Here is a 26432-nt window from a genome sequence, read left to right as displayed (position 1 = left end):
CTAGGAATGGTTACTAATCATTGCAACTGGCATTGGTTAACCCCTTGCCTTAAAAAGAGTCAATAATGTCGTATGATGATATTTTCTGATAGTCTAAGTTTCATCATACGGCACTCAACACGATCAAATGATAGTCAACAAGCAATAAATGACCCCCTAGGCTTATTTATTTACCTAAAAAATAGTCAATATGTCGTTTGATAGCATTTTCTGATAGGTTAAGTTTCATCATACAATATTCAACACGATTAAACGATAGTCAACAAGCTAGCAACGGTTACTAATCATTGCAACTGGCATTGGTTAACCCCTTGCCTTAAAAAGAGTCAATAATGTCGTATGATGACATTTTCTGATAGTCTAAGTTTCATCATACGGCACTCAACACGATCAAATGATAGTCAACAAGCAATAAATGACCCCCTAGGCTTATTTATTTACCTAAAAAATAGTCAATATGTCGTTTGATAGCATTTTCTGATAGGTTAAGTTTCATCATACAATGTTCAACACGATTAAACGATAGTCAACAAGCTAGCAACGGTTACTAATCATTGCAACTGGCATTGGTTAACCCCTTGCCTTAAAAAGAGTCAATAATGTCGTATGATGACATTTTCTGATATGCTAAGTTTCATCATACGGCACTCAACACGATCAAATGATAGTCGACAAGCAATAAATGACCCCCTAGGCTTATTTATTTACCTAAAAAATAGTCAATATGTCGTTTGATAGCATTTTCTGATAGGTTAAGTTTCATCATACAATATTCAACACGATTAAACGATAGTCAACAAGCTAGCAACGGTTACTAATCATTGCAACTGGCATTGGTTAACCTCTTGCCTTAAAAAGAGTCAATAATGTCGTATGATGACATTTTCTGATATGCTAAGTTTCATCATACGGCACTCAACACGATCAAATGATAGTCAACAAGCAATAAATGACCCCCTAGGCTTATTTATTTACCTAAAAAATAGTCAATATGTCGTTTGATAGCATTTTCTGATAGGTTAAGTTTCATCATACAATGTTCAACACGATTAAACGATAGTCAACAAGCTAGCAACGGTTACTAATCATTGCAACTGGCATTGGTTAACCCCTTGCCTTAAAAAGAGTCAATAATGTCGTATGATGACATTTTCTGATATGCTAAGTTTCATCATACGGCACTCAACACGATCAAATGATAGTCAACAAGCAATAAATGACCCCCTAGGCTTATTTATTTACCTAAAAAATAGTCAATATGTCGTTTGATAGCATTTTCTGATAGGTTAAGTTTCATCATACAATATTCAACACGATTAAACGATAGTCAACAAGCTAGCAACGGTTACTAATCATTGCAACTGGCATTGGTTAACCCCTTGCCTTAAAAAGAGTCAATAATGTCGTATGATGATATTTTCTGATAGTCTAAGTTTCATCATACGGCACTCAACACGATCAAATGATAGTCAACAAGCAATAAATGACCCCCTAGGCTTATTTATTTACCTAAAAAATAGTCAATATGTCGTTTGATAGCATTTTCTGATAGGTTAAGTTTCATCATACAATATTCAACACGATTAAACAATAGTCAACAAGCTAGGAATGGTTACTAATCATTGCAACTGGCATTGGTTAACCCCTTGCCTTAAAAAGAGTCAATAATGTCGTATGATGATATTTTCTGATAGTCTAAGTTTCATCATACGGCACTCAACACGATCAAATGATAGTCAACAAGCAATAAATGACCCCCTAGGCTTATTTATTTACCTAAAAAATAGTCAATATGTCGTTTGATAGCATTTTCTGATAGGTTAAGTTTCATCATACAATGTTCAACACGATTAAACGATAGTCAACAAGCTAGCAACGGTTACTAATCATTGCAACTGGCATTAGTTAACCCCTTGCCTTAAAAAGAGTCAATAATGTCGTATGATGACATTTTCTGATATGCTAAGTTTCATCATACGGCACTCAACACGATCAAATGATAGTCAACAAGCAATAAATGACCCCCTAGGCTTATTTATTTACCTAAAAAATAGTCAATATGTCGTTTGATAGCATTTTCTGATAGGTTAAGTTTCATCATACAATATTCAACACGATTAAACGATAGTCAACAAGCTAGCAACGGTTACTAATCATTGCAACTGGCATTGGTTAACCTCTTGCCTTAAAAAGAGTCAATAATGTCGTATGATGACATTTTCTGATATGCTAAGTTTCATCATACGGCACTCAACACGATCAAATGATAGTCAACAAGCAATAAATGACCCCCTAGGCTTATTTATTTACCTAAAAAATAGTCAATATGTCGTTTGATAGCATTTTCTGATAGGTTAAGTTTCATCACATCACACTGAACACGATCAAACGATGATCAACAAACTAGGAACCATGCATAATCATTACAACTGGCATTGGTTAACCCTGTGCCTTGTTTCTATACTTTAGATGAAGTCAATATGTCGTTTGATAGCATTTTCTGACAGGCTAAGTTTCATCATACAATACTCAACACGATCAACAATAGTCAACAAGCTAGAAACGATCGCTAATCATTACAACTACCATTGGTTAACCCCTTGCTTTATTTGTTCACTTTAGAGAAAGTCCATAAGTCGTTTGATAACATTTTCTGACACGTTGAGTTTCATCATACGACACTCAACACCATCATACGACACTCAACCAGCTAGGAACTATCACTAGGCATTACAACTGCCATTGCTTAACCTCTTGCATTGTTTATTTACTAAAGAAAAGTTAATATACAGTTTAATAACGTTTTCTGATAGTTTAAGTTTCATCATATCACACTGAACACGATCAAACGATGATCAACAAACTAGGAACCATGCATAATCATTACAACTGGCATTGGTTAACCCCTTGCCTTGTTTCTATACATTAGAAGAAGTCAATATGTCGTTTGATAGCATTTTCTGACAGGCAAAGTTTCATCATACCATACTCAACACGATCAACAATAGTCAACAAGCTAGGAACGATCGTTAATCATTACAACTACCATTGGTTAACCCCTTGCTTTATTTGTTCACTTTAGAGAAAGTCCATAAGTCGTTTGATAACATTTTCTGACAGGTTGAGTTTCATCATACGACACTCAACACCATCATACGACACTCAACCAGCTAGGAACTATCACTAGGCATTGCAACTCCCATTGCTTAACCTCTTGCATTGTTTATTTACTAAAGAAAAGTTAATATACAGTTTAATTACATTTTCTGATAGGCTAAGTTTCATCATACAGTACTCAACACCATCATATGATAGTCAACAAGCTAGGAACGATCACTAATCATTACACCTACCATTGGCGAACTTCTTGCCTTATTTATTTACCTAAAAAATAGTCAACATCTCGTATGATAACATTTTATGATAGAAACATATTCTCTAAGAGCCATTTTCCACTTTCATAACCCGAAACCCAATTTTTGGCGGTAATTTCTCCCAGAAAAACTGATGTTTGACGATGTTTGAAGAGACATTTTCTCAGAACGAGAAACATTTTCTATTCAAATTTTAGAAAGTACATTTTACCTTTTAACTTGAATTTTGCCCTAATTTGAAGAAATTTTACTCAATTTCTGTATGCATTTTGTGTTTCAGGTAGGTCTAGTAAGCAATAAATTGATTTGTGTTCTGTGCACGAAGGGAAAGTACGTGCGAAGATTCTAGACAGTATGATGATGGCAAACGTACCCCCAGTTATGCTGCCAACCCTAACCGACTATGGAATGCTGACTCCGACCCTCGGAATAAAGGTGAGTCGCGATTGATCCAGTTTCGATTGGCAACACACATCTTTCAGCCAAATTCTTTTCTTAACCGCCCCGCGGTAACTTTGTACCATTCGTGACGATAAATTTTCCACAAAAAAAAAAAAAAAAAAAAAAAATGACTTAGACTCCAAAATCAGCGTAAAAAAAACGAAAGAAAAAAAACTCTGAACGTTAGTCGGTGGTTTTTTTGGGGTAAGTGAACCAACGTCGTACCATTTGTCTAAACTTTCTCTGTCAGTGAACTTGTACCGCACAATGTAACGTATGTCACCTTATTCTGAACTCTAGTGCTTGCTTCTGTCACGGCGAAAATACTGCTGCGACGTGTACGTGTACGTGACGGTGTAATGTTCTCTTATTTCTCGTTATTTTTATTTCAACCCCACCCCTCAAAGAAGGCATGCTTTTCACACGATTTATCCGTGTTTGCTGTTTGTTTCGGTGTGAGCATTTATTCCAGGTGTTCCATGCTTTCTAGAATAAGTTTATCATACTATTTACGCGAGATGTGCCCTGACGAGGTATTAGAACGTAATCTGTAAGATTTTATTTATTTCAATGAGATTCCATCTTGATGTTTGTTTAGTAAGTGTTTTTGGGGGAAAGATACCCTTTTTAAACGTGAATTTTCTGTTAAAAATCCCCTGTTAAGCTTGAGGGAACTTAGACACTTGGAGCAGAGGTGAGATTAGGCTCAAAACACTATTTCCAAGTGGTTTTTTATCAATTTCTAGCCACCACTAGTATCTGTTATAACTGGTAGCAAACCAGAGCTTGCAAAATTGTATAAAAACCTCAAAAATTGTCGAAAATCGCCTGTTGCGTCTGAGGGAACTTGGATGAGCTTGGAGCAAAGGCGAGATTAGACTCAAAACACTGTTTCCAAGTGGTTTTTTATCAATTTTTAGCCACCACTAGTATCTGTTATAACTGGTAGCAAACCAGAGCTTGCAAAATTGTATAAAATCCTCAAAAATTGTCGAAAATCCCCTGTTACATTTGAGGGAACTTGGATGAGCTTGGAGCAGAGGTGAGATTAGACTCAAAACACTGTTTCCAAGTGGTTTTTTCTCAATTTTTAGCCACCACTACTATCTGTTATGACTGGTAGTAAACCAGAGTTTGCAAAATTGTATAAAATCCTCAAAAATTGTCAAAAACCCCTGTTACATCTGAGGAAACTTCGTTGAGTTTGTTGCAAAGGTGAGATTGGACTCAAAACACTGTTTCCAAGTGGTTTTCTATCAATTTCTAGCCACCACTAGTATCTATTATAACTGGTAGTCAACCAGAGTTTGCAAAATTGTATAAAAACCTCAAAAATTGTCGAAAATCCCCTGTTACATCTGAGGGAACTTGGATGAGCTTGGAGCAAAGGTGAGATTTGACTAAAAACACTGTTTCCAAGTGGTTTTTTAGCAATTTCTTGCCCCCACTATTATCTATTGCAACTAGTAGCTAACCAGAGTTTGCAAAATTGTCTGTTGAAGGAGCATCAAAGCTCAGTTTGCAAAAGCTACCTCTTCACCAGTATTTGATGTGTGGACACTTGTTACTTGCGATCATCCTGCCTCACCCAGGTCCTCAACAAGTGTCCTAAATTTCCAAACGATAATAAAATTGTCCTGCAAGCGGGGGTGGATTCGACCCGATCAATAAATAAAACGTAAACAAACCTGTTCGAGGTGAAACCGTCATCGAGTTTAATTCCGCTGAAGATGAAACGATCTTTGAGCAAGAGCTCCCGGGATTTCGCTTAGTTATTACGTTCCTGTGTATCGTCGGTAATCCTGCAAGTTTAAAGACTTAATTCAGTTTTGAAGTTGACGCGTCGTTCAAGGCGCGGAGGGACACGGAAAGAGAATTCGTTTTACGTTTCGCTCTGTTTGAACTCGCCCCGGGAATGGAGCACTGTACCATCTCTCTCCCCATTGGTACATCTACGTTTTGCCTTGCATAACGGCGGGAGGCGCGTCTTTTGAAGCATGTCCGGCTCTTTGACGCGACTGGAGGGAGGGATACGGTGTTGCAGGAAATTTGCAGGTTGAAAGGTTGCAATAAGCACCTCTGAGCTATGGTAGCTCTATTGACACTGTTGCCCTTATAGTGATTTCTTCCGTTTCGATAATCGTTCTCGAGATAAGTAATTTTAACACGTTCAGATCAACACTGTGTAGTAGTCTGCAAAAGTAAAATTTTCAATTTGTTAAAATTCACAAATTCTATCGAAAATTAATTTTTTTCAACGTCTTTATTTGAGAATTTATTTTTCTAAAATCATGTAAATTCTGTCACAAATTCACAAATTTATTTTTTTCAACGTCTTAATTTGAAAAATAATTTTTCCAACATCTTGTAAATTTTGTGACCCATATGTGGGTCACGTGACAGTCAAAGTGTTAAATACAAGGAAATATTAATTAATTTTTTTAATCTAAAGATTGGTTAATTATAACTGTGTTATAAACTTGCGTTAAGATTTGTAAAAGAATTTTGGAACAGGATATCAACTTATAGGTTAGCTTCTAATGTAAATAGTAACTATATACCAAAGATGAGAATCTTCAGTGTCGACTCTCTTAGAACAGCCCCAATATCGTGTATTAAAAATAGTTAAACTTTAAACTCGTGTAGTTTTGAGGTTATTAGTGCTTTATTCAAAATTCAACCGCTGTTAGGAGGGGTAAACCTTCCTCTTTAAAATTGCTTTTGGATTTTTGTCGATCGGATTTACCGTTTTCGAGATATCGTAATTTATGTAAAAAGTAATTTTTTTAATTCGACTATCTCTGTCTCCGTCTGACGCGTCGGACCTCCTTGTCTCTCACGCACGTGAGTCGTGACCTAGTGACGTCACGTTCGCTACTCGCTACGGTCACGTGAGGTCATTGACCTGGCGCGGACGTAAACAATGAAACGTAAACAAACTTATATCTTCGAAACTAGCCACCGCATCGGCTTGAAACTAAAATCCTCATATCTCCGGAACTAATTAAGCTATCCACTCGTACGAACGCTCATTTTAAAAGGCATTTCATCCCCTATCCAATGAACATAACTCCCTTTAGAATTTATGCTGTTTTCTATGTTTTTTTCATACTTATTTCGACATTATACTTTACATTTTTTAAGCATTTACATTAATCTATCAAAAAAATGTTTGAAACGAAAGTTGACAAGTATTTTGAGAAGAACAAAGTGCCAAAATAAAAATTTCGAAAAATTGTTTCCTTCGATAAAAATCTCGAATAATCTTGAGTTTCTTAAATTGCATTATGGAATTATGATTTAATAAGGTCACAATCGACCAGAAAAATAATTCTACGGTTTATTGAACAATGATTTTTGAATGAATATGATACTATTAGTACAGTCTTCGTCTGTTATAACACTATAAATTTTTTATTTAATTGAAAATGGTATACAAAAATTAAATGAAGGAAATTTTGTTATCCCCAGAAGTCGGTCAAGGATCCGTAATTTGTTGAATTATTCTGCATCGGTTGCGAACGCAGGGGCGATAAAATTACATGGAAAGGCGCACACCATAATCAGCGGTAGTGTGAAGTGTGACCTTGATCAAACGTCACGCACGCTTTCCGCCCTAAAAGCAAGGTAAATGCTACGAGATGGCGGCGATAAACGAGACACACTCTGTGTAGGATGTCTTTTCATATAGATGCGATGATGGAAGTTAATAGCAGCAATTTGCTAAGCCCCCTGTCGCCGTTTCCGGTGTCGTTGGCCCCGGGTTTTTGTTCCCTTTGGCCACCTTTTCACCCTGTTTCTCCCGCGAAAAGAAGCCGGGGCATTTCGTCGCTGATAAAAAAAGCTACCCCTCGGGCTGCCTTTCGGATATCGCCTTTCATTCGAGGGCTTTGTATCCCTCCGACGCCTGTTCGACCCCGCGTTTCGGCCGGCTACGCGCAAACCACGAGATATTAATTAAAATTCCACGAGAAATACTTGCGAAGAAGCGATGCTCGCGGATCCGGTGTCTGGTAATGAGTTGGACGGTGATGCATCTAATTTACTGGACGATCCTTCGCGCTCTGGTCGCTGGGAGTGATGAAGGGGATCGATTTTTCATGTGGAATATAATAGAACGTTAAATTACTTCGTGGGGGGGGGGAACTTTAGTTTTTAGCCGTCTCTGGTCGCGTTAAGGAGCATTAATTTGTCAAACTATTTAGGAAATCGACGACGATGCAAACTGGAATAAAAAATGAGGGCACATAAAGTGGGGGGAATTAAATTATTGGAGTATTTTTTTTTAGGAAATTGACTCAATTTTGCATCTGACCGTAGTTATTATTTTTCTTTTTATCCGTACGAATCCAGTCGACTAACAATTTTTAAACAATTTATAATGTTAATCTCTCAAACTTGTTGCATAGTGTGATTAAAAAGAGTAGACTAAGTTAAGGAAAATTAAATTATTACTATTTTATTAAATAGACTCAATTTTGCATTTGACCGTAGTTCTAATCTCGTTGATCTGTAGGAGTTTCAGTTGACTAAGAATTTAATGTTAAACTATATTGATTATAAAAAAATAAGAGAACACAAAGTTAAGAAAAATTAAATTACTAAAGTCCAATTTTACTAAAATACTGAATTTTGCACCTGACCGTAGTTTTTATCTCGTTGATTCGTAGAAAACTCAGTTGACTAACAATTTTATGGCAAACCATATTAAAATCTGATATAGAAAAGCAGGAAGTTAAAGAAAATTAAATTATAACAGTACTTTTTTTTGTAAAATAAATTCCATTTTGCCTGTGACCGTAGTTATTATCTTGTGAATTTCTACAACAATTTTATGTCAAACCATATTAATTTCTTGACTCAACGACAGAAGAAAACACAAAGTTAAGAAAAACTAAACTATTAAAGTCCAGTTTTGCTAAAATATTGAATTTTGCACCTGACCGTAGTTTTCATGTCGTTGATTCCTAGAAAACTCAGTTGAGTAACAATTTTATGGCAAACCATATTAATTTTTTGAATTACCAGCAAACTCAACGACTGTCTAAACTCTAATAAAAAATAAGAAGACACAAAATTAAGAAAAATTAAACTACTAAAGTCCAATTTTGCTAAAGTACTGAATTTTGCACCTGACCGTAGTTTTTATCTCGTTGATCCATACAAAACCCAGTCAACTAACAATTTTATATCAAACCAAGTTAATTAGAAAAAATTTAGAAACCACAAAGTTAATAAAAATTAAAATATTAAAGCCCAGTTTTGTTAAAGTAATGAATTTTGCACCTGACCGTAGTTTCTATCTTGTTGATTCCTAGAAAACTCAGTTGAGTATCAATTTTATGGCAAACCATATTAAAATCTAAAATAGAAAGGCACGAAATTAAAGAAAATTAAATTATAACAGTACTTTGTTTTATAAAATAGATTCAATTTTATCTGTGACCGTAGTTATTATCTTGTGAATTTCTACAACAATTTTATGCCAAACCATATTAATTTCTTGACTCAACGACTGTCTAAACTGTAATCAAAAATAAGAAAACACAAAGTTAATAAAAATTAAACTATTAAAGTAGTGTTTTGTAAAATAAATTCAATTTTGCACCTGACCGTAGCTATGATCTCGTTGATCCATACAAAATCCAGTCGACCAACAATTTTATATCAAAGCACGTTAATTAGAAAAAATTTAGAAACCACAAAGTTAATAAAAATTAAACTACTGAAGCCCAGTTTTGTTAAAGTAATGAATTTTTCACCTGACCGTAGTTTCTATCTTGTTGATTCCTAGAAAATTCAGTTGACTAACAATTTTATGGCAAACCACATTAATTAGAAAAAATTTAGAAACCACAATGTTAATAAAAAGTAAACTATTAAATTACTGTTTTTTAAAATAAATTCAATTTTGCACCTGACCGTAGTTATTATATCTCGTTGATTCCTAGAAAACTCAGTTGGCTAACAATTTTATATCAAACCACGTTAATTAGAAAAAATTTAGAAACCACAATATTAAGAAAAATTAATCTACTAAAGTCCAGTTTTGCTAAAATACTGAATTTTGCACCTGACCGTAGTTATTATGATCCAATACAAGACCCATTCGACCAACAATTTTATTACTAGGTGGAAAAGACTAGGCATCGAAAATACAATAACTATTCCTCTCACAAAGCCGCGGTTGTTACTCCCTTCTCTAATAACCCTAACCAGTGACTTGCACGAAATTACAAACAATTCACGCGTTCGGAGGCAGCCATTCGGCAATTAAAGGAATCCACGGTGCTTCCCCGTGATTTTATCGCGCTCTCTTCTCCAGGAATATGCTGTTGCAGCCGAATCGCGTTCCCTCGAAACTGCGGAAGCTTCCACGACGCGATAACCGTAGTCGTTATGCGAATTTATAAAAGTGAAATGCAAAAGAGCTTTCGGTTCTCCATTCGGCGAATAAGAATCTCTTTTTTTTTTTTTCTTACAAAACTCTGAAATACGTGAGACCCCAAGTTACTTAATACATCTTCCATAGAAAATTTTAATAAACATTTATAAATTCAACTATTGATATTTATAGTAATTCATTGATAATTAATTCAATGTATATTTATTGCAATTGTATATTTTTTATGTAAATTATTATTTTGATACACACTTTATTTTATAATAATAAAATTAGAAAATTAAATTATTTTAATTTACAAAATTATCTTTCAGTCATCTTTGTTAAATATAAATATAAATGCAAAATAGTTTTTCACTCTGTTTGACATCATAGAAGGCACTCAGAATTAAAATAAAAAATTTCTAATCATAAAATAGAAAACTATGACTTTGACTTGTGATGTGTTGGTCCAGTTAATCGAATCTCTTAATTAATCCAATATGCTTTAATTTGGCCTGAGTAGACTCCCGAAGGTGGACAGTTTTGATGAAGTTTGGGGGGCAGTGAATTTCTAGTCAAGACGATGATAACGTGCTGAATATTCAATTCTAATAAGCATTATTTATAGTCGTTCGAAGTTATGCACCTTGGAGAAATCACATGTAGGATGGGTTTGCATGAAGTATCAGTGATTCAAGCTATCTGCTCTATCTGAAAGACTCTAGGTAGCTGTTCGTGGCTTTGAGCAACAAATTGCTCTCGATATGCCTATGATTTATAGATCTCGTTTCAGAGTTAAATTTATCAGACGTATCAAGCTTCGAACCAAGTACTCCAAAATAGCTTTTGGAAAAATTTTCATTTTTTAATATTGTGTCTTGAAAAATAGCAAAGCTGGACAAAATTAAATTAAAATATTATTGATATTGAGATTTGTAATTTAAACTAAAAAATTAAACGAAAATCTGTAACTTCAATTTTCAAAATGTTTTTCATGATTTTTCAATGATAAAATTCCACTAGTGTGGAAGAGAAAATATAATATTTTTACAAGTTGAGTAACAAAATAGACTACAATTTTAAGAATATTTATTGTGATTTTATTCTCAATTGTTATACAGGTAAAAACTCCATTACTGTACAAAATAAAATATTTTTACAGCCGAGGTGCTCCATAATTCCAATTTTATATTGTGAACTTATGAGCTAGAAAAAAATGAAAATAATATAATTTCGTTCGTTTTGAGGCTAGAGGAGAAATATTTTTATAAAAAATTGAAAAAGGGCCTCGAGCCGTGGCGGGATTGTTGGTTCGAGAGGGAAACGATCAACGATGGAAACAGGCAGAAACCCCGAGGACTCGGTACGTTTCGCGTAATATCGTCAATTGTCTCAGCGCGTTTCAACGACAATAACCCGCTCGAGACAACAATAACGTGTTCTCCGGGGCAAAGGAACCCCGATCGAGCGTGGAGGACGACGTGTCCGGCCCTAATTCCTCAGTTTGCGTATGCAAATGAAGAGACGAGGTCAGCGAGGGACGCTATGGCACTCGTGTTTAGACTGTCTGCTCGTGTGTCGCTCACAGCCTTGTAAACGCACCTGTAGCAATAATTTGTCAGGTTACGTCGCAGGGGTTGGACTGCTCGAGCGGAAAAAAAAATCCACCAACGGTAACCATTGTTTTTTCAAACCGTGTCTCCCGTGGGTTTCGTTCGTCGACTCGTTATTTCCACGAAAGGATAATCTTCATTTAAATTAAACAAATTTCATTTTATTTTTTTTGAATTATTTATTCATTATAGGGGTGCAAAATTTCGTTAATGTATATGGGAAAATGTAGTATTTTTACACCGGAGAGGAAGAAAATAGAATTGATATTGAAACTTTAAAATTAAATAAAAATCTATACAGGCTGGGGGAAATTTTAATGGGGGATTCTGGAGGCCAAAATAAGACGAAAATCAAGAATAGTAATTTTTTAATTGAGGCTTCCTTAAAAAGTTATGAACGTTTAAAGTTGAAGTGTGCAGCGCGCACGGTTCCCGTCTCACACACGCAACTTTAAACGTTAATAACTTTTGAACGAAGCCTCAATTAAAAAATTACTATTCTTGATTTTCGTCTTATTTTTGCCTCTAGAATCACCCAGTAAAATTTTTCCCCGATAAAATTCAAGTACCAGATTTTTATTTAATTTCAAAGTACGGGAACTTCTTTTGCCCGTAGGATATTCAGGAATTAATCATATTATCTCCAGGCTGCCATCGGTCCCGGTTCGTTCGCCAGTCACGCATACACGTTCCCGGCGCGTACGAAATTCGAAATTCATTACCTCAGAGCAGGGAATTAATTTCCATTTCGCCGTGGAAACACGGCCGGCAAATTTCGAAATCACCCCGCTCGACTACCGCGGCCGTTTCATTGTGCTTCAGTCAAACCAGCCCCAGCCTTTATTAAACAGCTCGCTTCCAGCGATTTTCCTGATCTCCTTGCGGCTTCTGTACGTTCCGAAGTCCGATCCCACGGGGCCGCGCGAGCTAATACAGATTTCCATCGAACGCAGCTCGCCTACGAATCGTCACAGAGCCCCAGTGCGATTCGATCGCCATCGAGAAAATCTTTCGACCATTTCGCCATCATTTTATCGTCTTACATTTTTTAACACGACGATCTTACGGAGTACACTAGAGATTTGGTTATTTGATTATAAGAGGCTGTGATTATTTTGTAAAAATTAAATTCGCAATTTATTTATTATTTCAATATCGATTCTATTTTGTTTCTCGATTTGTAGAAATATTTTCTCTTGTACAGTAATTGGGAGGTTTTAAGGAGGTATAATGAAGAAATAATTGACAATAAAATCGCAAGAATATTTTCAAAATTGACGTTACAGATTTTTGTTTAATTTTAAAATTTAAATTATGAGTCTCAATATCATGTCTATTTTGTTACTCAACTTGTAAAAATATTATATTTGCTCTTGTACAATAATGGAATTTTTCCATTGCAAAAGAATGAAAAAGATTTTGAGAATTTTAAGAATGCTATCGTAAAACATTAACAGGAATTTCGAAATGGTAGCGAAAAAAATAAATAGTTTTCCTGAAACGTGTCCGAGCATTCCAACAAGCTGCTAAACGTTAGAGCGCTCGAATCTGTTTCCGTGCTGTTGCATAACTGTCACATGGAGCAAGTACGAGTAAATAAAAATACACTGAATTATAAGAATCCGTCAAATTTATGCAAACAAGTCACAAGTTATACATTAATTTACTTGGAAATAAATATTTTAGCAAAAGAATTTAAATATAAATAAATAAATAATAAATTATGGGTTAATATCGTATTTTAAGTGAAAGCGTATTTTAGAAAAATTCTCTTATGGGGCTTTACGTGTTACGACACGCTATCAACGCGTATTAAAAATTCTAAAACTTTACACGCGTGTAATTCCGAAACTACTGGTGCTTTATCCAAAATTCAACCACCGTTAGATGGGGTAAACCTTCCTCTTTGAAATTGCTTTTTAGTTTTTTTCGATCCGACTTTTCGTTTTCGAGATATCGTAATTTATGTAAAAGGTAATTTTTTTAATTCGACTATCTCTGTCTTCGTCTGATGCGTCGGACCTCCTTGTCTCTCACGCACGTGAGTCGTGACCTAGTGACGTCACGTTCACTACTCGCTACGGTCACGTGAGGTCATTGACCTCGCGCGGACGTAAACAATGAAACGTAAACAAACTTATATCTTCGAAACTAGCCACCGCATCGACTTGAAACTAAAATCCTCATATCTCCGGAACTAATTAAGATATCGACTCGTACGACCGCTCATTTTAAAGGGCATTTCATCCCCTATCCAATGAACATAACCACTTTTAGAATTTATGCTGTTTTCTATGTTTTTTTCATACTTATTTCGACATTATACTTTACATTTTTTAGGCATTTACATTAATCTATCAAAAAAATGTTTGAAAGGAAAGTTGACGAGTATTTTGAGAAGAACAAAGTAAAAATTGTTTCCTTCGATAAAAAATCTCGAATAATCTTGACTTTTAAATTGCATTATGGAATTTTGACTTAATAGCGTTACAATCGACCAGAAAATTAGTTCACTGGTTTATTAAACAATGATTTTTGAATGAATATTGACGATACCAAAGAATAGGATACTATTAATACACTCTTCGACTGTAAAACTGTATTATAAATTGTTTATTTAATCGAAATTATATTTTCTTGGTAGGAATGGGTATACTTGAAGTGTCGATAGATTGTTAAACAGTATATAATGAAAGGTCCAGTAACGGGGACGTTTATTAACCGCATTTAATCCCATGGAAATCGCATGTACCGTTTCCGGGTGCTGGCGGATTGATCGACCGCGAGATAAATCCCCGTCGAATAAGAAGAAGAAGAGTAAATCGGGCCTCGTCAGCCGCGTAATAAGGGAGCCATTGAAACTTTATAAACTGAATATTATTGAGATACTAGGTGCCGGTGGTGGAGCACGGCGTGGCAGTGAGCGATGAGATGGGTGGAAGTTCCCCGATTTTCTATTAAACGCCGATTTATTTATGGAATATTCAATGCGACGTGTCCCAGGAAGAGCCGGAGGCGTTGAGCTACCGAGAAAAATTCAAATCAGCCTTGTCGCGACGGTATCCGCCGTCGGTTTTCCGCCGTGGGGGATTTACCCGCGAAAAACGCGTAATCCGTGGCCAAGACAACCCTTGACTTCGGGGATTCGGCACTCGGGAATTTTGAAGAGCCTTTCGACGTGCCCTTTCCACGTCCAGACTATTTCCTTCGCTCTATTTTTACCTACCAAGCTTTACGTTTCGTCCAACTGTTCGAATTCAAATCAAATTAAAATTACGTGAGACGATCTCTCTGGTGGCCATTTTCATTTTTATGCACAGTGAATCACAAAAACTATTTATCTTTTTATTTGTTTTCATTGATTTACAGTCAGGGTCAAAAGTATGTGGACAGATGATGTTATTTGAATATTTTATATATCAACCCTGGGAAAAATTTTAATGGGGGATGATTCTAGAGACCATAACAAGACGAAAATCAAGAATAGTAATTTTTTAATTGAGGCTTCGTTAAAAAGTTATTAACGTTTAAAGTTTAAGTCTGAGACGGGAACCGCGCGCGCTGCACACTTCAACTTTAAACGTTAATAACTTTTTAACGAAGCCTCAATTAAAAAATTACTATTCTTGATTTTCGTCTTATTTTGGTCTCTAGAATCATCCCCCATTAAAATTTTCCCCAAGGGGTGGCCTTACAACCCCGTATATCGTAGCCCCTATCGGGTAACGTTTTTTTTCCACAGAAAAGGTCTGAACGGAGTTCGATCATTTCCCTTCCGCCCACGCTTCATCGAGATAATTATTTGCGTGAATAGAGGCGCCGTGACGAGGCGCGAATCCATCATACTCGATCAACCGTCTTTCCATCCCCAATAATGTCTAACATTCAGCCAATCAACAATGTATAATACCACGGGCTCGTTTATCTTTCCGGATTCTCAGTCGATTCGAGATGTTACCAAGCATTTTAAGCCACTCGTTGTGCAATAATAAACATCTAAAAAAAAAAAAATGGAAATTTCCTTTTGTAAAGCACCCCCTAATTATTACACATCAATCGGATGTTTCTCTTTGGAAACGCCGCCATTAAGCGATTTCCTATTACCGGGGGGGTCGTCGTTGAGCAAAAAGCAGGGGAAAAGCCGGCGCATAAAACATCAGAAAGCACCATCGAAAACGGTAACGAGCCCATAGGCGCAGTTTTCGAGCTCTCTCGCCTCGAACATCCCCGTTATCATTGTATCCCCGGCCCAGGCGGCGGCCGATTTTTCCTCCGGCGGCTTTTTTTCAGCCATTTCCAACATGGGCTTCCGCTATTTTATTAGGCCAGTTACAGAGCCGGCCGAAACAATAACCATTGTTAAAGTTTCGCGGTACTTGCAGCATCCACGGGGTCGACGCTGTTTGTACGCCGAAGCTTTCCCGCTTTGTTCGGCCGTCCTCCCGGCCAGGTCGAGGCGGCGGATTTCAGGCGGTCGACCTACCGCTCCGACCATCGCGATCGGCCATTAATAGCACCGCCACCAGCCTCTTCTCCTTCCTCTTTCGCTCTGGGAAAAGCTTTGCAACGATGGTTGTCGATTTAAGGGGCTGGTCTCATGTGTAGGTTGCAAAATATAATTTTTTTTTAACTATATGTTATATTTAATGGTAGAATTTATTTTGGTGATTTAGTTGACTATTCCTTGCGGGTGCAAGGTAAATTTTTCAATCATTTTTATTGACTTTTCACGTTTTTATTACGACCACAATAAACATTTGTTTCAGTAAGACTATTCAGGCTCTAAAGAATTTTAATCATTTTTGGTACTGACTAGAGACATCAATTTAGACACCATTGAGACACTCATTTAACTCTACCATAACTTGATTTAAGGTTTATGTATTGCAACACAAATTAACAAAAGAAATGAAGAAATTTTCAATTAAAAATATTTGTAAAATTCTAAAAATTCTCATATTTTCTCAAAACATGAGAGAACTATCGAGAAAATATCCCAGTGAAAAGTAGGGCAAAATTTACCCAATTCTTGGACGACGTCACGATGGGAAACAGTAATGATTCGTAAAATGAACATCTGTTGGTGTCGAATTTCCTATATTTTTTGTGGAGGATCAAAGAAAGAGACAGTGAACGAGAAAAAAAGAAGTATTATTTGAGATAGAAATATTCAATTTACGAATCATTTGTGTTCATTTTAAGAATCACTGTACTTCTCTGCACGTGTACACTTTAGAATGGTACACAGTAGGATTTTACTAGTAATAGAAGCTAAAAATTCTAATAACAGTGTGTGAGAAAAAGAATTGTTTAAAATCCACCTGAGTTTGGATGGATAAAACTGTTCATTTAAAGAATCACTGCACTTCTCAGCACGTACACTTTAAAATGATACACAGTAGAATTTTGATAATAATAATAGCTCAAAATTGCAATAACAGTGTATGGAGAAAAAGAAACATTGTTTAAAATCCCAGTTGAGAGGGATAGAACTGTTCATTTAAAGAATCACTGTATTTCTTACCACGTATATATTGTAAAATGTGTAAAGTATGATTTTGACAGAAATAAAAGCTAAAAATTCCAATAATAGTGAATGAAAAAAAGAAGCATTGTTTAAAATCCACCCCATTTGAAAGGGATAGAAGCGTTCATTTAAAGAATCACTGTATTTCTCACCACACTGCACACTGTACAATGTACTTAGTGAACGAGTAAAAGAGAGAAAGAAAGCATTCTTTTGGATCCCCCTAGTTGAGAGGGATCAAAATATCCAATTTACGAATCTCTCGTGTTCATTTAAAGAATCACAGTACTTCTCACTACGTGCACACTGCAAACTGTGCTCAGTGAATGAGAAAAAGAGAGCAAAAATCATTCCTTTGGGTTAGGTCTGGGTTAGGAGGGATAAAATATCCAACTTACGAATCTCTCGTGTTCATTTAAAGAATCACAGTACTTCTCACCACGTGCACACTTCAAAATGTACTTAGTGAACGAGAAAAAGAGAGAAAGAAAGCATTCTTTTGGATACCCCTAGTTGAGAGGGATAAAAATATCCAATTTACGAATCTCTCGTGTTCAATTAAAGAATCACTGCACTACTCACCACGTGTACACAATACAATGCACATAGTGAATGAGAAAAGGAGTGAAAAGAAGCATTCCTTTGGATCCCCCTAGTTGACAGAGATAAAAATATCCAACTTTCGAATCACTAATGATCATTTTACGAATCATCGCTATACTTGCGTCAAAAAATAACGCGCAAAAACCATTACACCTTCTCTTACGGTGCTTCTCACCTCATCCACGCAATAAAAACTGCCACACTAAGATTTTTTCAGCAATAATTTTGCAATAATTTAAAAATTCTAATAACAAAAATGTTTAAAGCTGCTCGCCCGGAGTCTGGCGATCCGATTTCCGGTCAGGGTCTTCCGTCGTTCGTTGGACGTCCCCGGTAAGGTCCGATTTACCTTTTCCGTGGAATTAAACTCGTGGCTCGTGCTTCAAACTACCTACACCTGCAACGATGTTCTACCACCGACGACAACCTTGTCTGTAATTAAACTAATGGAAACCCAGCCGGTGCTTTTATGCGATTCGAAGGGCGCACGATACACAGAGTATACATAGAGGGAGGGAGGGAGGGAGGGAGACAAACATTGGGACGCAATTCATTCAAATTTGCACAGCGACAAACCCCAAGGACGAAAGATGCGTAACTCCCCACGGAAGGGTGCATCCTGAAAAATGATAAAATTCCCACCCCTTGATTATTTTTTACCCCCAAGCCACGGGGACTAGAGAAACGCTCGCCATGATTTAATTATTTGGACTATAACTAAAGCAGTTTGCTCCTTGTAAACACGCGTAGTAGATTCGTATAGGGTTTTTGGTATTTGTCTCGGGCAAATAAAAAAATATCAATATCGTTTTTATTCCTAAAATAAACCTGGCGTAGGAAAAAATGGGGAATTATTGTTTTTCGGTATCGTGGATCAATAGTGGTGGGGAATATTTGTTCTAGGATGTTTCAATTTTTCGAAAATGTGTTGAGTAAATTTTGGGGGAAACTGGAAAAATTCTTTGTATTTTCACCCTTCAGAATTTTTATTTTTAGAATCAAATGGTATTTTAGATACTATTTTTTATTGTTATAGTTGGAAAATATTCTGTCATTTGTATATATTGTTTCGAGATTTTTAATTTCAAATTTTTTAAAAGGGAATTTTCTTTCATTTGCATTTTCACCCTTAAGAATTATTATTTTTAGAATCAAACAATATTCTAGATACGATTTTTATTGTTATACTTGAAAAATATGCTGTTATTTGCGTATTTTTTCAAAATTTTTAATTTCAAATTTTTCTAGATAATAATCATAATAATAATATTCTAGATAATATTTTTATTATTACACCTGAAAAATATACTGTAATAGAGATTTCCAATTTTCAATTTCCAATTTCAAAATTTTGAATCCCACATCTTCGAGCTACGAATCTAACAAATAACAGTCTTCTCAAATCTCAATCACCCCATACATGAATTTTTCAAAATGATAAATCATCTGTAACATGATTTCACAATACTCAAAATTTCTATAATTTTGAAAAATTTTCAATCTTTTCCTGATCAGATGCAAATATTTAAAAAAAATTAACAAACACAATACTTCTAAATCAGTCTCTACAAATTCAGAAGCATTGCATTTACTAATTTTTTAAATCTTAAAAAACAAATTTGAAAATTACATTCGAACTTAAATACAAATTCAAGACTATTCAACAAAACTACCTACAACGTGATTTCACCTACCTCAAAGCTCCTAACCTCCATTGCACATTGCCCCTAAGTTCTCCAGGACACGTTCATCAACCCCAGCTTCCTCGACCCATAATATAATACTAATACTAATCCTACTACATAATACTAATGTTAAAATCTTTTAAAACAAATTTGGGAATTACATTCGAACTTAAATACAAATTCAAGACAATTCAACAAAACTACCTAAAACGTGATTTCACCTACCTCAAAGCTCCTAACCGCCATTGCACATTGCCCCCAAGTTCTCCAGGACACGTTCATCAACCCCAGCTTCCTCGACCCATAATATCCCGTTTGTTAGATTGTTGGATACATATATATATATATATATAACGGTTTAATAATAATGAACAATACAGAAGTGATACACGTTGGTGCACGCAACAACGCACGACGACCACGCAACAATCTCGGTGGAAAGCGACGCAACACTCATGCGCGCGCACACTCTCCTGCGCACACTCCTCTGCGCATACTCACAGGCGCACGCTACGGGACGTGCGACAAACTTCCATCACCGTTATTCTCCCCGTGGAGATTCGTCCGCCAGCAGATATCGAAAACGATATATATTCCGTCGCGGTCGAAAAACTTTCGAGCACTCCCGCGGTAATCGAAAACCCCAGCAACCAACGAAACTACAAAACCAACAACTGTACGGAAACTACAGCGGCCAAAACAACGACTGGCGAACTGCAAGACCAATATAACCGTTTGTACGTTTATACGCGAACGCCCGTTTGTAAAACCGTCGACGCGACGCGGGGGCGTCTCATTATCGGTCTGGGAGGGGGGGACGCGATAAAAACTTTCGAATTAACCCGGGCAAAGAGCTGTCGTCGTGCTCGCGTCAAAGAAAGAGGGATCGTTATTCGAAACGGGAGACATCATTAGGGATGTCTCAACGGGGGAGATCTCGCGAACCGATGGGGATCGTGACACCCGGTATATAAACTATTCTCCCGCGAACGTTGAATGCTTCGACTTTCGATCCGCAGACTCTGAGAGGGTTCTTCCCCCCCTTTTTCTCTTACCACCCACGTTCCACCCCCCTCCCATATCCGCCCCCTGGTTGCAGTGATCGAGCGCTTCTTTATCAGGTAGCGATGTTCCGCTAGCCAGAAATTCCCGATGAAAATATTCATCGAGCTGGACATTAATTTTTCATTCGTCTTTTCAGCGTACGAATCCCCCCCACCGTGCATCCGTCATTTGTTCGCGGTAACGACAACCTGAGAGGGAGTGTATTTTTTCTGATATATTTAAAATTGTCGACGATATAGCTGTTCTAGTAGGCCTCCTACAGTTTTTAGAAATCAATTTTGTAGGTGTTATTTGGGATTTTTTTTTAAAGAACTATGAGAGACTATTGTATTGAAACTTGTGGCATGGTTTTGAGTTATGTTTGAGGAGTATACCCTATTTTTTTCATACAAATATATTTAAAATTGACGAGATTATAGCTGTTTTAGTAGACCTCCTTCAATTATTAAAAATCAATTTCTTAGGTATCGTTTACGATTTTTTTTTGAAAGAACCATGAAACATTATTGTATTGAAATTTGTGGCATAATTTTGACTTGCATTTAGTAAGTATACACTATTTTTTTTATGAAAATATATTTAAAATTGACGACAATATAGCTCTGTTAGTAAACTCCTTTCAGTTTTTAGAAATCAATTTTGTAGATGCTATTTGGGATTTTTTTTAAAAGAACCATAAGACACTATTGTATCACGACTTATGGCATGGTTTTGAGTTATGTTTGAGGAGTATACACTATTTTTTTCATGAAAATATATTTAAAATTGTCGACTTTATAGCTGTTTTAGTAGAGCTCCTTCAGTTTTTAGAAATCAATTTCTTAGGTGCCATTTGGGATTTTTTTTGAAAGAACCATGAAACATTATTGTATTGAAATTTGTGGCATAATTTTGACTTGCATTTAGTAAGTATACACTATTTTTTTTATGAAAATATATTTAAAATTGACGACAATATAGCTGTGTTAGTAAACCCCTTTCAGTTTTTAGAAATCAATTTTGTAGGTGCCATTTGGGATTTTTTTACAAAGAACCATAAGACACTATTGTATCAGACTTTGTGGCATGGTTTTGAGTTATATTTGAGGAGTATACCCTATTTTTTTCATGAAATTATATTTAAAATTGACGAGATTATAGCTGTTTTAGTAGACCTCCTTCAATTATTAAAAATCAATCTTTTAGGTGCTATTTGGGGATTTTTTTTTGAAGAACCATAAGACACTATTGTAACAAAATTTATGGCATGCTTTTGACGTATGTTTAAGGAGTATACACTATTTTTTTCATGAAAATATATTTAAAATTGTCTGGGTTAGGTCTGGTTGAGTTAGGTCTGGCTGGGTTATTAGGTCTAGTTGGGTTTGGTCTGGCTTAGGTCTGGCTTAGGTCTGGGTAAGATCTGGGTTAGGTCTGGCTGGGTTATTAGGTCTAGTTGGGTTAGGTCTGACTTAGATCTGGGTAAGATCTGGGTTAGGTCTGGCTGGGTTATTAGGTCTAGTTGGGTTAGGTCTGGCTTAGGTCTGGGTAAGATCTGGGTTAGGTCTGGCTGGGTTAGGTCTGGCTGAGTTAGGTCTGGCTGGGTTAGGTCTGGCTGGGTTATTAGGTCTAGTTGGGTTAGGTCTGGCTTAGGTCTGGGTAAGATCTGGGTTAGGTCTGGGTAAGATCTGGATAAGATCTGGGTTAGGTCTGGGTTAGGTCTGGCTAAGGTCTAGGTTAGGTCTGGGTTAGTCATCATTGAGAGTCACCATTGAAGCAACATCCACCAATGTGGACCATGACGCATTAAAAGAAGCCTGCAAACGCTTTGTAGACCAAGAGTTAGAGGCAGTCTAGGAGGACATCATATTGAGCAAGTATGTTCCTCGTGTTGTGATGAACCTGACCAACTTGGGAGCATCTAGAATCGAACTTCTCTGGTTGGGGGATGATCCTAAAAAATTCCTGGAGTGAAAAACTATTTCCAAAACTTGGGACATGTTTCGACCCATGGTAAATAACCAGAGTTAACTTTGTTGACCGTTCTTGAACGTATGACTGGCAAGTGTAGATTGCACGAGGCAACAAAAGAAGAGGCCAACGAAAGGAGAGCGAAGAACAAAGAGAGTTTCGATAGAAAAGCACTTGGTTGATCGTATATCTGTGAAACGATAATAAGAGGACTACCGGGGGCTCGATACGGGTGTCGTTCAATAGACGTTACTGGCACGATCTTGGAAAATGGTAAAATCGCGATGTCCTGGTAGCGGGCAAATGGAAAATGGATCCCTCGTACGATTTTAGTGCGCCGTGTGCTGGATCCGGTTGAGCGTGTATTGCCTCGTTGCATCGCCGCGTTACTATCTTCCGCCATATCGTACAAAGCCCTCTCGAATTCGCATTTCTGATAATGCTGAATTCTGGTAAATTCCGGGGGATCCCCCCCCCCGGAAACGGCTCGAATTCGATTCGAGATTTTTTATTTATCGCCATTAGCGGCTCTAATCACCACGGTTCCATGACGCCCGAGTAAATTTGCAAGCTGTAACGAACGTGGAAGCTGATCTTTTGCTTCAACATTACAATCCCGGGGAACCACCGCGCGAAATGTCTCAATTTCCTTAACTAATATTTTGACCTGGCCTCCGCCAGCGGCCCCGAAATTGCACTAAAATTCGCCAAGTTAAACCACCACGGTCTATCTAAATTAATTAAAACCGATGTACGTGCTATTTACCTTGGCGACGATGTCAAATTCAATTTCATTCTCCAAACTTTCCTGGAAAAATTCTCAAATGGATTAAATACCGTGGTGGGGCGGTTCGTTTCGATTTAGAAAAGTCTCTGATAATTTCTGTTTAGTTTTACGGTTCGATAACGACTCTGGTTTGGAGTCTTTAACCCTTTGATTACTAGAGACGTATATATACGTCTTAGAGGTTTATCAAATTTATTCAATTTATGAAGGTTATTATGAAAGACGTATATATACGTTCTCAGAAATTCATCAAGTATATTCAATTTATCAAGTTTTCAAGGAAGACGTATATATACGTTCTTAGAAGTTTATAAAATTTATTCAATTTAATACGATTATCATGGAAGACGTATATATACGTTCTCAGAAGTTTATCAAGTTTATTCAATTTATGAAGGTTATTATGAAAGACGTATATATACGTTCTCAAAAATTTATCAAATTTATCAGGTTCATTAAATTTATGAAGTTTATCACGAACGACGTATATATACGTTCTCACGATTTTATCAAGTTTATCAAGTTTTTCATGAAAGACGAATATATACGTTCTTAGAAGTTTATCAACTTTATTACAATTTATCAAGTTTATTATGAAAGACGTGTATATACGTTCTCAAAAGTATCTCAAGTTTGTTCAATTTATGAAGATTATTATGAAAGACGTATATATACGTTCTCAGAAATTCATCAAGTATATTCAATTTATCAAGTTTTCAAGGAAGACGTATATATACGTTCTTAGAAGTTTATAAAATTTATTCAATTTAATACGATTATCATGGAAGACGTATATATACGTTCTCAGAAGTTTATCAAGTTTATTCAATTTATGAAGGTTATTATGAAAGACGTATATATACGTTCTCAAAAATTTATCAAATTTATCAGGTTCATTAAATTTATGAAGTTTATCACGAACGACGTATATATACGTTCTCACGATTTTATCAAGTTTATCAAGTTTTTCATGAAAGACGAATATATACGTTCTTAGAAGTTTATCAAATTTATTACAATTTATCAAGTTTATTATGAAAGACGTGTACATACGTTCTCAAAAGTATCTCAAGTTTGTTCAATTTATGAAGATTATTATGAAAGACGTATATATACGTTCTCAGAAATTCATCAAGTATATTCAATTTATCAAGTTTTCAAGGAAGACGTATATATACGTTCTTAGAAGTTTATAAAATTTATTCAATTTAATACGATTATCATGGAAGACGTATATATACGTTCTCAGAAGTTTATCAAGTTTATTCAATTTATGAAGGTTATTATGAAAGACGTATATATACGTTCTCAAAAATTTATCAAATTTATCAGGTTCATTAAATTTATGAAGTTTATCACGAACGACGTATATATACGTTCTCACGATTTTATCAAGTTTATCAAGTTTTTCATGAAAGACGAATATATACGTTCTTAGAAGTTTATCAAATTTATTACAATTTATCAAGTTTATTATGAAAGACGTGTACATACGTTCTCAAAAGTATCTCAAGTTTGTTCAATTTATGAAGATTATTATGAAAGACGTATATATACGTTCTCAGAAATTCATCAAGTATATTCAATTTATCAAGTTTTCAAGGAAGACGTATATATACGTTCTTAGAAGTTTATAAAATTTATTCAATTTAATACGATTATCATGGAAGACGTATATATACGTTCTCAGAAGTTTATCAAGTTTATTCAATTTATGAAGGTTATTATGAAAGACGTATATATACGTTCTCAAAAATTTATCAAATTTATCAGGTTCATTAAATTTATGAAGTTTATCACGAACGACGTATATATACGTTCTCACGATTTTATCAAGTTTATCAAGTTTTTCATGAAAGACGAATATATACGTTCTTAGAAGTTTATCAAATTTATTACAATTTATCAAGTTTATTATGAAAGACGTGTATATACGTTCTCAAAAGTATCTCAAGTTTGTTCAATTTATGAAGATTATTATGAAAGACGTATATATACGTTCTCAGAAATTCATCAAGTATATTCAATTTATCAAGTTTTCAAGGAAGACGTATATATACGTTCTTAGAAGTTTATAAAATTTATTCAATTTAATACGATTATCATGGAAGACGTATATATACGTTCTCAGAAGTTTTTCAAGTTTATTCAATTTATGAAGGTTATTATGAAAGACGTATATATACGTTCTCAAAAATTTATCAAATTTATCAGGTTCATTAAATTTATGAAGTTTATCACGAACGACGTATATATACGTTCTCACGATTTTATCAAGTTTATCAAGTTTATCATGAAAGACGAATATATACGTTCTCACAAGTTTCGGAGGTTCATTAAATTTATGAAGTTTATCACGAACGACGTATATATACGTTCTCACAATTTTATCAAGTTTATCAAGTTTATCACGAAAGACGTACATATACGTCCTCACAAATCTATCAATACATACAATAGACCTATTATGTTACCAATTATTCTAGTAAAAACGTCCAATATTAACTAATTAAAAAACAATTTAGATACCTACTTGCAATACTCGAATATCATTTTACGGTCAAATAAATCGCAGTTTCGTCGCCAAAGAAATATCGTCGATGTCGGTCCATATTTTCGCCCGTCAATTTTTCGACAATTTTTCCCGGTTCCGATCCGCGCTACGAACAATTCGTAAAGCAGTCGTACAATTGGCGCTAATTCGATCCTCTAACGCAGTTTTAACGCAAAACTCGGCGTGCCGTGCCGGTTGCGCAGTCTGTCGTGCGGGCTCGTTGCGCGTGCTTAATTGGGTGCGCTAATTAAGGGTGCGACTGAACGATACGAGCCCCTTTCCACAGCCAAGCCCGTCCACGCTCTGGACACTCTTCCACCCTTGTGTTCGTCCTGCGGTCAGGAGCCCGGCGCCCGTGTGTCTGTGCGCCTCTGTTTGTATCCTCTCGCGTCGAAGGGTAGCGAAATGAACAGTTTAATAACTGTTTAACCCCTTATTGTCCGATCGG

At 35.9% G+C, this 26432-nt stretch overlaps 1 protein-coding gene across 12 annotated transcripts in view; it reads left to right on the top strand.

Moving 5' to 3' along the window:
* Positions 1-26432, top strand: part of LOC122402964 (polypyrimidine tract-binding protein 2) — a 548137-nt gene that overhangs the window by 163845 nt on the left and 357860 nt on the right. For 6 of the 12 annotated variants that reach the window (XM_043406191.1, XM_043406199.1, XM_043406198.1 and 3 more), the window contains one exon: positions 3655-3809. The exons of 5 other annotated variants lie outside the window; for them this stretch is intronic. In XM_043406191.1, coding sequence (XP_043262126.1) covers positions 3729-3809 — 81 coding nt within the window. In that variant the 5' untranslated portion in view covers positions 3655-3728. The remainder of the gene's footprint in view (positions 1-3654; positions 3810-26432) is intronic. One more of the 12 variants, XM_043406193.1, reaches the window with a different exon arrangement.

Source organism: Colletes gigas, unplaced genomic scaffold, assembly GCF_013123115.1.
Source record: "Colletes gigas isolate AHSC1104 unplaced genomic scaffold, ASM1312311v1 Colletes_gigas_Sc00042, whole genome shotgun sequence".
Lineage (NCBI taxonomy): Eukaryota > Metazoa > Arthropoda > Insecta > Hymenoptera > Colletidae > Colletes > Colletes gigas.
This window is presented reverse-complemented; position numbering and strand designations above follow the sequence as displayed.